Source organism: Anoplophora glabripennis, unplaced genomic scaffold (genome assembly GCF_000390285.2).
Source record: "Anoplophora glabripennis isolate ALB-LARVAE unplaced genomic scaffold, Agla_2.0 scaffold108, whole genome shotgun sequence".
NCBI lineage: Eukaryota > Metazoa > Arthropoda > Insecta > Coleoptera > Cerambycidae > Anoplophora > Anoplophora glabripennis.
Genome location: NW_019416209.1, coordinates 856,980 through 873,355, shown reverse-complemented (window position 1 = coordinate 873,355; position 16,376 = coordinate 856,980). Strand labels below are relative to the sequence as shown.

General features: G+C 34.3%; 2 protein-coding genes across 3 annotated transcripts in view; one reads left to right on the top strand and one right to left on the bottom strand.

Moving 5' to 3' along the window:
- Positions 1–6,173, bottom strand: part of LOC108906572 (involucrin-like) — a 9,820-nt gene extending 3,647 nt beyond the window's left edge. For both annotated transcript variants that reach the window (XM_018709872.1, XM_018709873.1), the window contains exons 1-3: positions 6,022–6,173; positions 5,599–5,896; positions 1,241–1,491 (exon numbers count right to left, since the gene is read on the bottom strand). In XM_018709872.1, the coding sequence (XP_018565388.1) occupies positions 1,241–1,491; positions 5,599–5,896; positions 6,022–6,143 (671 nt within the window). In that variant the 5' untranslated portion in view covers positions 6,144–6,173. The remainder of the gene's footprint in view (positions 1–1,240; positions 1,492–5,598; positions 5,897–6,021) is intronic.
- A 1,138-nt stretch (positions 6,174–7,311) lies between these two features.
- Positions 7,312–16,259, top strand: LOC108906590 (thioredoxin-2). Its single transcript, XM_018709895.2, has 3 exons — positions 7,312–7,444; positions 14,029–14,172; positions 15,909–16,259. Exons 1-3 carry the CDS (start codon positions 7,421–7,423, stop codon positions 16,056–16,058), a joined length of 318 nt encoding a protein of 105 aa, XP_018565411.1. The 5' UTR covers positions 7,312–7,420; the 3' UTR covers positions 16,059–16,259.
- The last annotated feature ends 117 nt before the right edge of the window (positions 16,260–16,376 follow it).

The window sequence follows — 16,376 nt, the reverse complement described above, 5'->3', positions numbered from 1 at the left end:
TTTTTTTGTGGGGCTATTTGAAATCGCGTGTGTACACAAACAGACCAGGTGATTTGGAAGAACTTAAAAACCGTATTCGTTTTGAAATAAATCAAATCGACCCGGGAATGCTTGAACGAAGTGTAGACGGCGTTTACACACGCTTAGGACAATGCCAAATGGTACAGGGTGGGCAATTCGAACAATTTCGCTAGACTTACACAAACATTAGTGTAATTTTACTCGTTTGAAATGTAATTTTGTCAACTTTGTCCTTTTCGGAGCCATTAATAGTGTAAGTAGACAATTATCACTTATAAGAAATTAAGGTGCATTTTTCTAAAAAAAATTGTTATGTAAGACATCGAAATTTTCACACCGTTGTTTAGATAATTATCATTGTCATCAACTTCGAACGAAAAAAAAATGCGTTTTCATTAAAAAAAAAATTATGTCATCGCTGCCGTAAGTGGATTATGGAAAAAAAAATTACACATAACAAGGTGCCCTGGATCAAATAAAAATCGACGGGTCTCACCGTTTTTCGAAAAAAAAAAATTGTTTAACGAAAATATGAATTTTATGCGGAACTTTTTTTCCACGCTGTATCTTCTGTCATGGGTGAATGCAAAATTGAATGTCCTTTCGACTGATATAAGGTTGTCCATATTTATCTTTAACAGTTTTCCAGAAAAATCAAGTTCTTTTCTAAAGTCCGAAAAAGTAGCTGAGTAACAGCGTCAAAATGCCTCGTTTCAACTCGTAAGATTATTAAATGTAGGTCTCAGTATTTCAGAGTCTGAATAACGTACACGTTTTACTCACAGATGACAAGATAGAGTAATTTGTACCAAAACGATCTGTGAAAACTGCAGGTTTCTAACTCTTGTGGTTTAGACGCTATCTAGCCTCATTTAGAGAGATGAAATCGTGATTTTTTTTCCAAAACAACTGATTATCTCGAAAACGGTAAGTTTTAAACACTATGTACATTTAATAAACTCTACCTAATATTAACCAAGGAATTCAAAAACGCAATAATATACGGGGTGTTCCATTTAAAATAACAAAGTTATGCAGTGCCCACGCGAAATGGAACACCCTGTAAAGCTAAATATATTTTCTTTACATGGCCCACATGATTCCAGACAACTTTTATTAAAACCATTTTTTCATCAATTTTACAGTTACAGAGTTACAGAAGAATCCTTCTTAGCTGGAACACCCTGTAGTTATCTTCATTTAGGGTCAACCTTCTTACCTTTCTTCCTCGCTTATGCTTTCCTCCTTAACCTCCCTCCCTTGTCCCTCTTCTTTCTCGGCAGCTTCCTTCCACAGGGTCAAGAGGGCGTCAGTGAAGTAGTAGTTTTTCAGCACCTGGGGCTTCGAAGCGTCTATCGCCGCCAAAAACTTGTACAAATCGGTGAAGGTTTCCAAGGGAACCATGGCAGACCCTCCGTCTGGCTCTTCCGTCATGATCTCACAAATTAGGATCATGGTGTGCGTCAAATCCTACAAAAAGCATATACAGTGTAGTTCACTAAGACACCTCTCTAAAATTGATGTTAATTTTATGGAAATTACAAGAGCAAGTTGAATGAATGGCAAAATTATTATGGTTATTTTTCAGTCAGTATCAGAAATTAACTAATTTTTAATCTTCAGGCATTTCTAAGGCCTTCTAGATTGTTAATCTGAAAGAAATGGAGACAATGTTCTGTATCTAGCCCAGAAACATGCGTTCACACATGCACAGGGCGATTAGTTCGTCCTTTTGATCATTTTGATCATCTAAGGAAAATAAACGTAAAATTCCTCGAGGACGACAAGGTAGTATGTTGTGCGGATCTGATTGAGGAACAGATAAGTTCACATGAGCAGGCGGCAGTAGCTGGCAATAATGATGCGTCGGACAATGCTCTATCTGTGACTGACGCTTTAGACATAATAACACTTAAAATTTCTTATTTGGAGGAAATTATTCGCCAAAAGGACCAAATTATTCTCAATCAAAACATCGCAATTAAATCCCTTACGGAGCAGGTCGATTTACTTAAAGAGGGTAAACCTAATACATCTTCCCAGTCTTCAAATGAACGTAACGACATTACAACTGACAACAATACTGCCCACACTGCATTTCAGAGCAGTACAAAAATTAGTAAAAGAACAGTATCGAATGCACTCCACAACGCTCATGCTCGTAATGTTTGTGATTCGCTAATTAATATGGAAAGGGGTATTAATAGGGAAGTTAAACCCAGACCTAGACCTAATACCAGAAGTATACTCGTAGGTAATCAGAAAAACTTATTGCAATGCCCATTTAAAGCAGCAGCGACCCCTACATCGATTCGCATGTTCGACTATCATGTGACCAATTTGGACGTTACCACTGACCGGGACGAGTTGCTGAACTATTTAAAAAGTTTTGCTCCAAACATAAAGGTGGAAAAGCTAAACAGCAAGAACCCTACAAGGTATTCTTCCTTCAAATTATCCCTACCCATGGAGGAGTCTTCTGCAGTTACTGACATCAGGATTTGGCCTAGCGGGGTTGTGTTGAATAGGTTTTTTCCCTCAAAAGGTTCAAGGAGTAATGGAGGAAGCATGTCCACTACAGCATCTCAAAATGTCTAATATTGACCTGGATTGTAAGTACTCTGTGCTACATATCAATGCTCAAAGTTTATCTAACAAAATTGATGAACTTCAGATATTTTTAGCTAGTAATCATTTCGATATTCTATGTATATCAGAGCACTGGCTAGAGTATGATTTGTTAAATTCAATATATATTCCTAATTTTCAGTTAATATCTAGCTTTTCTCGTGTAGGCTCCAATAAACATGGAGGCGTAGCCATATTTGTATCTTTATCTTCAAAAATTCAGTTAAGAAATGTTGATGTTTCTAATTTTTGTAATACCTTTCATGCAGAATTTTGTGCTGCTGAAATTATTTCTGCAAATTGCCTTTTAGTGACTGCTTATAGATCGCCTGCAAAAGGAAACCTTTCTATATTTAAGTCTTTTATACATAATTTAATTGACTTTTACTCAAGTAGATTTAAATTTCTTATTATTATTGGAGACATCAATTTGGACCTTGATGCCGGCACAAAGTATATTATTGATTTGTGTAATATATTTACAACGTATGGTTTACAGCATTTTATACATGAACCTACTAGAGTTACGCTTCACAGTAAATCAAAATTAGATAATGTAATTACTAACATCAATTCTGCTTCTCTTTCAACGGGAGTATTGGACACACATATAGCCGATCATTTGTCAGTATATATTTGTGTAGAAGAAGAACATAAAAAAGTACCCAAGGGTTCATACCGTACTCGAGTGATTGATACGATGAAATGTAATGTATTTCTAGAAAATTTAGAAACACTAAATTGGTCTGATATTCAATATAGTAATTTGAATGCAAACTATTTAATGAATACTTTTTTAAATAAATATGTAAACATTGTGGATAATTGTTTTCCGTACAAATTGAAATATACATCATCTGACATCAAATGGTATAACAGGGAACTGAAAACTTTGAGGAAAACACTCAATAGAAATAAAAGTAGGTTTAATGAGACTGGTTCAGAGAGCGATTGGGTAACCTATCGTGAAAGCAAAAGATTATATACACGTGCTATAAAAGAGGCAAAACGTACCTGTTACAGCAATATTATCTGTAATGCCAATAACACAAATAAAGCTGTATGGAAAATTGTGAATTCAGAAAGATCCATAAAATGCCACTCTAATGTTTCAAATTTTTGTGCTCAGGAGTTTAACAGTTTTTTTGCCACTGTTTCAGATATTGTTGCCAAGTCGATTGGAAATCAAGGCGTAAATCCCGCCACATTCCTCCACAATTTGCCTAAAATATCATCATCTTTTTTTGCTTCTGCTATTATCGAGTCAGATGTACGCCAGGCTATTTTGAAATTGAAAAATACCAGCTCTTTGGATTATTATGGAATTAGTAGTCTCATGGTAAAAACCTCACTTGAGTTTCTTGTTGCACCTTTGACCATATTATTCAATAAGTTTTTAAATGAGGCGGTTTGGCCTGACTGTCTTAAAATAACTAAAGTACTTCCTATTCATAAAAAAGGGGACATTGATAAACTTGACAACTATAGACCAATATCCATTGTTCCTGTTATTTCTAAAATATTTGAAATTTTAATTAAAGAAAAATTGATCTCATATCTTGAAACTAAATCCATATTGACACCTTCTCAATTTGGATTTAGGAAAAATCATTCTACTATCAAAGCCTTATTAGCTATATTAGATCAAATAGTTGAGGGATTTGATCAAGGTAATCCCACACATGCAATAATGTGTGATTTGTCTAAGGCTTTTGACTGCGTAAATTTAGAAATATTGCTTCTAAAATTGGAATATTATGGAATTCGTGGCAAAGCATTGCAATTGTTCCAATCATACTTGACTGACAGACGGCAATATGTGTGTCTAAATGACTGTGAATCTGCTTTAATACAGGTTAAGGCTGGTGTACCTCAAGGTTCGGTTTTAGGGCCCATACTATTCCTTATCTATATCAATGACTTACCTGTTAACATTCGTAATGCTTCTTGTACACTCTTTGCAGATGATACAACTTTGTTAACCCGTGATAAGAACAGCAGAGACAGTCTAAACCTCGCTAATACCTGGTTTTCGGCAAATAATCTAAAATTAAATATCAGTAAAACAAACTTCATAACTTTTACAACTAGTAAAAATTCAGAGAAGTCTGAACCAGTTAATTTGCTTGGTATTACCCTTGACCCCGGTTTAACTTGGACACCTCATATCAATAAACTATGTTCAAAACTAGCTACGCAGATATTCTTTATGAGACAAATAAGATCATTTGTCACTAATAATGTAATGAAAATGGTTTACTTCTCATTAATACAGAGTAATTTAACCTATGGTGTGCCATTGTGGGGCAACTCTAGTGGTTCATATAGAGTTTTTGTATTGCAAAAAGCAGCTGTTCGTCTGCTTGCTGGTGTCCCTAGGTTAGCTCCCAGCAGGGAGATATTTGTCAGGTATAAGATTCTACCACTGACCTGCCTTTATCTACTTGAGTCGCTTCAACTTGTTCATTCTAATTTGTGTAATTTGCAATCTCATGCTGATATACATCAATACAACACCAGGCATGCTGGAAATTTGGTTGAATCTTATTCGCGTATTAATGTAACTCAACGTAACAAACTTACTATCAGTTTGTTCAACAAGTTTGATAATTTTTGTAGACGAAAACGTATAAAAAACATGTCTCAAAAAACCTTTCACAGGTTTACGAAATCTTTCCTTTTGAGCCATTGTTTTTATACTGTCGATGAATTTTTAACATTTATAACTACTCAGCCTATGTTGTGACTATAAATGTACCATTTAATGTACATAAATGTCAATAAAGTTAATTCTATTCTATTCTATTCTATTTTATGTAGCGACTAGCGACATCTACACGGATACTATGATAGTTTGTTACCCGAAACAGGGTTTCAGTTTATAAAATACATTCTAATTTTCCAAGAACCTAAGTTCAAGCTGCCGAAACGTCAAATATCCATACTCACATCTGTCAAATGTGCAGCACAGAGACCTATGAACCTGAACCAGGGTATGGCTTCGGGATCGGTGAACCCGCCTAGACACAAGATCTGGATGAGCGTACTGTGCTCCAAACAGGCGCCGGTCCACCTGTCCCAAAGTATTTTAAAGGAGATCGTCAGGTTGTTCTGCAGCTGGTACATGAGGGCCTTCAACCAGCCTGGTGTCACCCCGCAGTAGTCGCGTGGTATGGGATATTCCAGCCTAGGTTTTACGGGTGGAGGGATGTTGAGTGACAAGCAACGGAAGTAGGCCGTGGACCATCTGGAAACAAACGAGCGAATGCCGGGGTAGGCAACACAACATACATTGAGTTAAGCGTTTGGATACTACATAGCAATTTAGGAGGTTCCGAGTTTTTTTGAACCGACACCGAAATTGTCACCTACCTTAGCAGATCCGAGGGTTGTGTCCTTATGGCAGCTTTCGCGAATTGCCTCAGGAGGTAAGGAAATGCGGGTGGGATGCAAATCTGCTCGGAGCAGTACATTTGTTCGCCCAGTTCGGGCATCGTGGAATATTCTTGAGGCAAATATTATTTTTGACAACACTTCGTATGTAAAATTTGTCACCGCGACACTTTGGTAATGAAAATAGGTATAATTGTTTGTACTACACCGTTAAAGGCGGGTATGTGTTGCCATGGTGACGATATCGATTCTGAAATTCGAATAAATAATAAAAAGTTATAAATAACAGGGCTAATGCTTACTTAAACTACATGATTGTTTAATTTGTTACGTTTAATGAAAAACTGTATGTCTACATGTTAGAACCAGATCAATTTACAGTGACTAAGTACCATTACATTCCAATACAAGAATAATTTCTTAACTAGTACCTTTAAAAAATTATTTCATAAATTTAAGAGCGTTAAAAGATGTTATTGAATTAACTAATACCCTCTAAAGTAAAAACTTGGCGTTTGCCGTGCTGTCATTGCACTTAATAAACAATATACCATATAGGTACCTAATTATAAAATTTCAAGAAAGGACATCCCTATTAGTTCATTCGTTTACTAAAATCTGATGACGCAAATGCAACAGAATGCAGTAGAATGGATTTAAATGTGGTAAAATACTTTTAAAAATAATTCACGCATTTCATTTTAACTAAAGCATTGATTTTTAAAATTATAATTATTTATTAATCAACATTTCGCAATAAACTCCCCACATTGCACATTATCATTTACATTTTTAATTTATATTATCTGGAATTCTTCAACCTTTTCATCTTGTATTTAAGTCAAGGTATGGGTAATAAAGGTAAAGCTATTATATAAATACGATTCCTTTCCACCAAATCATTCTATGGACATTATATTTAAGATTACATTCACGTTTAGACTCTACATACTTAAGATGGCTGACTTTTTGAACACTATTTATATCATTTATGTAAACGTAGAAAATGCGTAAATTTCAATGAGCACACCTCTGTAGTGTAGTAACCTTGCTTACACTCAAGCATTACGTGGCCTAACGTGTATGAATTAAATTCCGCCACGCGCGTACCTCTTTCCTTTTCCTTCACCAGACGAAGACAGAAACAGCGGCTCACGTTCATTCTTAAAATACAGGGCTGCGTCTACCAACGAGGCATGCGCGCTCTGCGAACCCAGTAGGAAAGACAGAGACGGCCATACGACGCGTATAAATTTTATGCCAAATCATTTTCATTGTGATTCAGTGTCATATTTTCCTTGTCAATTCAAGATTTGATCAAAATTCGGCTCAGTATTCTGTGGCGTGTGTAGAGTAAAACTACGTGAGAACAGTCGAAATGGTCGTCACAATCAAAGACAAGGTATGTAAGAGTTTTCGAAGCATGATATTAAGTAGGGTTCAGGACAAATGTTGGTTTACCTTCCGGCTTTTCGGAATCTTGAATTAGAGGTGTGGTGCGAACACGTTTTCGACACATATTTTTAATGTTGTGGTGGTTACTACAACTTTACACAACCGAACATTAGTTAATACGAAATCTAGTATTTATTCATTTCGTGTTTGTGTTCGGTAGGCGAAATATTAGAAAGAACCGCGTTGAAAGTATCAATGTCATTCATTAATTTTTGTTGCATGCCTATGCAGTGACCTAACTGTTTTGTAATATTTGTACGAGGACAAGTTACTTCACCGTACGATTTTGGATGTAGGTGATAACTTTTCCAGCGTTTTTTGGTTGTTTTTAAATATTTGCGATTTAGAACCGCCAAAACTGTGAGACGAGGTATAACGTTATTGCTCTTCCAGGAATGTTACCACTCGGCTTGTTCTGGTTTACTGTCTCGTTAATAGTATTTATACAGCTTTATTTATCGACATCACGCAATTTTTAGTTGCGCTAATCATGTAGGTACAACGTTTTAACAAAACGCAATTTTTTTTAATGTGCACTCATCTGTACACACGTACATATCTACATATACTTACCTAATCTATATAAAGACTAGCGCACCTTTCATCTTTTTAGATAATACCAAATGTTTTCCTGGTTCAAAGATAAGAAGCAAGATAAAGGTTGCTAGTTTGAAAAATATAACCTCTCAAAATATAACCAGCATAAAATACGTTACAGTCAGGCAGGGGCGGGTTACGGGTTACGAAGGCACTTCAGATGATTAATATTGAGCTGATATACTTAAAATGATCATTGGCGTAAGCATTTTTTCTGCCGGTCTCACCTTGCCTTACATCAATGTAAAATAGATGCGATTAGGTACAATTATTGTGCGTCTTACGTCATTCATAATAATAATTATTACAAAAACTTATATTAAGCGGAATATTAATGACGTTAAACATCTCTAGCTGTACAGGGTGTGAGTTTACTTGCTGGTAGAGGTGCGCAACTGTGTCGTTTTGAAATGTAATCAGCAAATTTCTTTGAATTTTATTAATAGCAAACTTGCACGTTTTAATGCTTGTCTTTGTGCATTGGGAATCCCAGGGATCGTGAAAACATGTTTGTGGAGAATAATAAACAAAAAACAATGCTCGGAATTTATTTTTAAGTATAAAACTAATATAACTATTATCCTTCGCGTATGTCGGTAGACGTAGATGCATCTTCTGTTTTATGATCAGTTGTTCATAAATGTTTTTCTATTAGTAATCTCGGCAGGCCGTGGTCGTGACGCAGCTGCCGCAATACGGAATTACCTACAACACTATCGCTTGTTGTTTTTCAAGTTTGTTAAACGGGTTTTGGTAGCAATCTCAAACGATGATTAGATAAAGATAACCGTTTTGGAAAAAATTATTTGTTGCGCTAAAAAACATATTACGTTTCTGTGTTTGACTATCGTATATTAGATTCCGATATCTCCCGGTACAATATCCTTTATCAATATGAAATATTAAGTGATTTGTAAATAACAATAATACATCATTAACAGGTGATTCTAGATAATTTTTTCCTAGACTGGCGGTGCCGCTATTATCGACTAATTATTTGTATCGACAAATAAACAAAGGTTGGCCCCACCGTTATCACATGAACAGGACTTGTACCGCTTTAAATTAAGCGATAAAATGTACTTAAAATCAAGCGGATTAAACTTGAGGTACTGAGGCTTGCCTATTTTGAGGAAAAACGTATCAATTTTGTATTTGCTTATTTATTTTTCTTAAGACTGCGTAGGATTTTCCGTTCTCCTCTTTCTATCTTCATCTGTTCCTTTTTATGACCCCATTTTGAGCGTTCTCCAGGAACTTGGGCCGGCTATCGATCCCACTTTTTATTGCTTTGTAGACAGAATGTCGCTTCGCGAGGGAGTCTGTCTAGGTAGAAAAAAAAAATTGCCTCAAAAAATGTATGTATCTAGATATAAGTCAATGTTTTCTTCTTTGGGAAACGTTATGATCTGCGCGCTTGTACTGTAAGGTTTGTCGAAATCAGACATACAGGGTGTCCCAAAAAACCCGAACGCTTCGAACACGCTATTTTTTATGCCTACAATCGACAGAGCGTCAAATTCGTGTCGGAATCCGAAATCAAAGAATTTTTCTAGGATGTTCCTACGTTCATGTATTAAATATACAGGGTGTATAACCTAACCTAACTTTATATGGAATTTAAACTTAGACTAGTGAAGCTAAGTTTTTTTTTATAATTATGTGTCATCCATTTAAATTATAAAAATAAGTCACCAAGTGAAGATAAAATTGAATAAATATAAATATTTTTTACTTATACCATTTGGTCGATCTGCTGCACATAGAAATAAATTTGCTGTACCTAGTAACCTTATTTCAGAGCACCAATCATTGCTGTCAGTGCAAAGAAAAATATTCTTCATGACTAGAAAATTAATATATTGAGATACTTGCTTGTAGATATTGAATAAAATCGAGTTTACAATACTTAAAATTATATATTTCCATCCCTCAATTATTATTTTTTAACCAATACGCATAAATAAATGCCAAAAGTTGCAACAGAAACTTGGCAACAGAGCACGGAGATGCTGAGTTTATTATTTTTATACGTTGGCAGTCCTGCATCGTAGCATTTCCCATAAGGACCTATGTTAAATACTCAAAATTTTGACATGAATTAAAAACAAATGCAAATCGATAAATAAATAATTCGAGAATAATTAACAGAATTTTATTTCGCTTTGCAAAAATAATATATTCTCAATAATACGAAATTGGGTGAATATGTCTATTAAATTATTGTATACTTTTATATCCATTATTTATTGTGGGGAAATGAGTTTGACTTAAAATGACTTTCAAGGACATCATAGAAAAATTCTTTGATCTCAGATTCCGACATAAGACTTGGTGTTGTATGCATAAAAAGCAGCTATTCGATTTGATGTTAATTTGGCCTTGAAACTTGTAGTTAAGGGCAAGTCCAAGGTCAATATCTAATTTGTCATTCAAAATCGTACAAATTCAGCTTGAAACATTTTTGTCGAGTCGTTCGGACAAATTTGGCACTGTGTCCACTGCTGGCATAAAAAATAGACTCTGTTTAATATTGTCAAGTCGACCTTGATTTGACCTTGAAGCTTAAGAACAAGGTTAAATCCAAAGTCACCGGTAGCGTATTGACTTCTTGATATCCCTACTACAACTTTTGTATGAAACTTTTTTTATTAAACTCGATGTTTGAAAGATACCGCGGGGTTTAGGTATTTTTGGGACACCCTGTATGTAAAAAAATGGTTTGTTCTGTCAGTTAATTCAATTTAATTGCTAGTTAGACGTAATATGAGGTAATTTCAATACATTTGCTTGTAACTGTCCGCCCGAATTTTATTGAGAAAGAAAAAAGTGAAGGAAATCATCGTACGCGTAACTTTGAATTATTTTTCCTCTTCAGTTCTATGCTACAAAAAAAATATTGGCTATATTCACTTTAGGTTATTAAAATTAGAATTTCCAGCAAACGAAAATCTCGATATATCCAGTTGCAGTTTTTGCGGATGTGTTTATTATTTTTCTGTGATTTGGCCTCAAATAAATAAAGTCATTTTATGCATTTTGATATTTTTCCTCCAGAAATACTTTAGATAAGTAAATAAATCGGTGGAAGTCGTTGAACGGGGATTACAGTGCACTTTCATCAAGGATAAATGCACTTAAAAGTGATAACGTCTCGCTAAATTTAATTTCGCGACAGAGGAAATTCTAGAATTACAAAAAACTACTCTCGTATACCTAGTATAATGTATAATTCATCGTACCTTTTTCCGTGAATTAGTTACGCCAATGACTCTCGGTTTATTATCTCGACGATTATATAAAAACAAACAGATAACGTGGCGTCTCGAAAGTTATCATCATCCAGCGAGTTTAAAGTATTATTTTTAATAATTTATGGTACAAAGGAATAGCAAAAAAAGATCTACCAACGGTTGGGCATCATTAAAATTGGACGTGTTTTATTTACGATTCCGAGATCGCGTGTTGGCATTTAATTCCCATAAGTGACTGCGATATATTATAACAACGGATTCCACGGTGACCTATCTGAGTGGGCGCCACACTTTTTTTTAATCGATTGTTTCGGATGCGTTTCATTTTTTGCGGGGGCACACTTCGTGGAGATTTAAATCGCACCAGGACCAGTAAAAGATCTAGAAATATGCCTGGCGGTATGTCGTTTGATGGAACTAGCGTTAGATTTCAATCAGGTGCAGAAATTGAAATATTAATGTAGATCGATACCGAGTGACACCAAGTTGCATGCCATGCCGTCATTATATTGCATGTGATTATCCTTCGATGCATGAAAAGTGTACACGTAATGTCGAATTCTCGGTTTTAGTAACAATGAAGTCTATAAAATGCAATTTTCAACGACATATCGTTTATTAACCAAATAATTCGATCCTTGGGTGCAGTTAAATTATGAATCATTTAAAGTATGTAAAATTCCGAAGAAATGGTTTGAAAATAGTTCAATAACATGAGGTCATCCGTGTGTCATAATTATTTTCCCTCAAACACCGTCATACGAATATTGAACACGAAAAATATCTGGTATTACTCTTTTGTTGCGCTAAAAATTAATCAACGCGTGTGTCATTTATCTTTTAGACAAACTTCATCTTGTAAATTTATTATTAAGGGCCTCCTTTTACCGTAATTTCTTGCAAGGAGAATTCCAGCTTAAAAAATTAATTTTTTAGCTGTTCAGACACCTTGCTATAAAATATGCATAGTAGTTTTTTTATTTTTATTGTTTATTATGCAATAAAAATTAGAGAACTGCCATTCTACAGTTTTATTCTTGATTTCACATAAAAAAAACTTGATTACAGGTAAACAATTTTCCTTATTTGATATCAACAACTCGTATTATTTATGTTTAATACAATTCATAGATATTGATTTACCAATTTTGTTACAATTTACAATTTTGACACGAATGTTTTTTCTAAAAGTGGTACCCTTAATTTGACCAAGAAGTTACAAACTTATTAGTTGTATTTGTTTTACACACTTGGTCACTTTGGTTAATTCATTTTCAGTACACTTGACCAAGTTTGTTTTTTTTAAACAAGTGAACAAACCAAAATATAACCAAGATCAGTTCCCCCCTTTCCGATCTAACCGAGCCTAATATCGTGGTTAGTAAGTGAACAAGATAACCGAACAAAAGATAACCTACAAATAATAATAATCATAAATCTAAATAACAAAAATAAGCCGTTGATAATGGATATGGATTCATCCGAAGAAGATATGTTGATTGTAAGTATGTTGGGCACAGTATGATTGTCAATTACAACGTAATTAAACTGAAATTGAACAAACGTCAAATGTCAAAATTTAAAATGGAGTAGATGTATGTTTTGTTTAACCTAGAGTTTGTTCAAATCACGGTCACTTCTAATTTGGTCAACTTAACCAAACTGAACTAACTAAGTGGTAAAACAAATACAGCTATTGAATCTGTAAGATTGTACCAGTTTAAACATTTATTTGGTTAATAAGCAATACGCCATCTCTCGGTTCTTGAAAGAACTATATGTATTGACATACGTGTTCATTACACTTTTAAAAAAAACTTTTTTTGCAATTTTGAATGCAAATATAATATCAAACGTCGATAAATTTACATGTAGATACCTACTATCCAAATACTTGTAGTTCTGCGACTTAACAATAATTTTATTTTTAGTAAAATCCTTAGATATTGATAAAGTACCGCAATCAACCGCCATTTTGGGACAAAATCCCTATAGCCAACCTTGAAATATATGTTTAAATCTCTATTTTTACGTAATTAATTTTCTCATACTTTGATCAGTTGATTTTAGCCGCCTTCTTTTCATCCAAATGCATTGATCATAACCTGCTTCACCGGTTGTTTTGGGATCTGCCGCTATTCTTTTGAACATATTTTTAGATCAGGATCGGCAAAATACTTTAATTTCTGAATCGTAAAATTTTTGTGATTCGATTTGCGCATTTGGTTCGAATCCTAAAATTCTAACCTAAAAATTGTAACAAATACTAGCTGAAGCGGCTGAAGTACGAGCAATTCAATCCCAAGAAATTGTTTAACAGATTCATGAGGCCAATATGTTGTAATTCCCGTATCGATTACAATTTAGCAAAAGAAGGTAAAAATAATAAAATAATGGTCTAACTAAATAAATATTGGTGGTGTTGTGTAAGGAATTATTGAAAATAAGTGGATATTAATTAATTACATAAAAATACAATTTTTTCCACAAAATGGCAGTTGGTTGTGGTACTTTATCAATTCCTAAGAACTTTATTTATTTTGGTAGTTTATAAGGTCTTAAATGTTTTAATCCAATAACGGCTTCTTAAAAAAATAAAGCCCCTGTGAAAAAGTGCTAAAATATATTGTTTGCTAAAAGTTGAGAAGATTTTACTGATGAGAGTTGTTTATTATTACAGTCTGACCTTGACAGCAAACTTACCGATGCTGGAGCCCAACTGGTCGTCATCGACTTCTTCGCTACTTGGTGCGGACCCTGCAAAATGATTTCCCCCAAGCTGGAGGAGCTCTCCAAGGAATACACCAACATCCTCATTCTCAAGGTGAAATTCAATCTCAGTCGTTTAACTTTTATTGGCTAACATAACGAATAAATCGTACTTTCATTGATACTCTACGTGGAAAATTCAAATACGCCGGCAAGGAGAATTCCAGTTTGCAATAACGATTTGTTTACTGTTCAGACACCTTGCCAGATAAACTGAATTGCTCTGTTTTTGAGTTTCGAATGTCTTGTTCGAAACTGAAGTAGCAATTCTACAATTTTTATTACAATTCTTTTGTATTTTATAATACACCTTTTTGTTCCGAAGCAAAAGGGAGCAGTACGGGAGCATTCTAGTCTCCTAACATCACCACACTAAGAATTTTGTACTTTAATAGATGTTTTATGTGAAAAAGTGAAAATAAACTAAAATCTTTCCAGGCTTGTGGAGAGATTGAGATTGTAAATTTGAACTTAAAATTTCTTGAAGCCAAAGCCCAATGTAAAGTATTTGTATAGTTTTAGAAAATTGTTATTTTACGTATGTTATTCATTAAAAATGGCAAAATTTAAAAATTTCTTATTAATTTAGTAAGTTTTTGTAGCATCAGCTTAAAAATTCTCGTTTTTACGCAACAAATAATAAATTCCACTTAATTTTGACACAGGTTGTAGGAAGCACTAGTTTTACTCTAAACTTTGGTAAACCAAGGCATGTATACCTGTTTATAAACGAGTGGTAACTCCGAAAAAGGACCACTATTTTCCGTTGCAATGGTCAGTTCTTCTTTGTCTGTCAATTAAGTCTGTGTCTATCACTTTTACATGTAAGCTTTATTCGACACATATTAGGTGGAAAAATCGGCCCTTACTCGATTATTTGCTGGTCCTCGAAATAGAAAACATGTGCAGAGTGATGAAAATTATTTAATCGAAAGGGAAAACCCAGCACCAGATTGGTACGATAGATATTTCAACCAGTAGCAAAGATATGGTGAGCCGCTATCTCTAAAAACCACAGGAATTCATCGCCGTTAGATATCCGGGAAATTCAATCGACACTTTTAATTCCCAGTAGCGTTTCTAAGAAAAAATAACTTTTTATCATATCTTAAAAACGAATTAATCTTTTATTTACTTTGCCATTATCAAGCATTTTAATTGAATTTAAAATAACTGGAACTACTTTTCCACGTTTATAGATTTTTTTTAATCAAAAATGTATTTTTAAATAGAACGTATTAAAATGTCAAACGTCAATGATTTTTTCTAGAAATGCAATTTTGCAATTATACAGGCTGTTACAAATTCGTTTCTCACTACAAGGATCTCGGAAACGGTAAGAGGTACGAAGTACCTTAAATGGGGGCAATGTTGCGTAATCAGGGCACCAATATTATGCCTCTAAAAAATCAAGGCTAACATGATTAGTTTTCGAAATATTTGAAACGGAATTACAAAATTTCGTTTTTTTTCAAATGTTGGGCCCCTGATTACGCAATTTTGCCCCATTTAAGCTAGTTTGTATCTCTTACCGTTTTCAAGATCCCTGTAGTAAGAAGCAAATTTGTAACAGCCTGTAGAACTTCAAAATTCATTTAAAATCGGAAAAAATCATTGACTTGGAAAATTCCTCTAACAAATGGCAAAATTTATACGACACTGATTTTTAATTCAACTGGAGATTGCGGACAGAACCTGAGTCATATTTTGTTGGGGAGGGATTAACTTTCAAAGTTAATATCGAACATTTTATCAGTTTGTTATGGAGCTGAATGTCTTTTCGTCTTACAGGTTGACGTAGACGAGTGCGAGGACATCGCCATGGAGTACAACATCTCCTCCATGCCCACTTTTGTGTTTATCAAGAACAAGGCGGTGGTCACCACATTCAGCGGCGCCAATTACGACAAACTCAAGCAGACCATTGAATCTTACAAGTAAACACAGAGTCTTACTCATTTTTATATAATTCAATATGACTTTAATCGTAAAATTTTATAGTAGCTCTGTTGATTTGCATAGATTTTTTATTTTGTACTTGTACATGATGTTGTTGTGCATTTTCGGAAATTTTAAACAGGTAGTGCCTCAAGTTTTCCACAGAATTTAATCTGATAAATATATTTAATTGTATTCCACAAATGTCTCTTTTATTTCTACCCTACCCTTTTGAAAACAGCGTTAAGTGTTCGTGTGGCATTCAAAACTCTAGAAAGAAGGTTTACAATAATAAACTTTTAGTTAAAAGTTAAATTTACT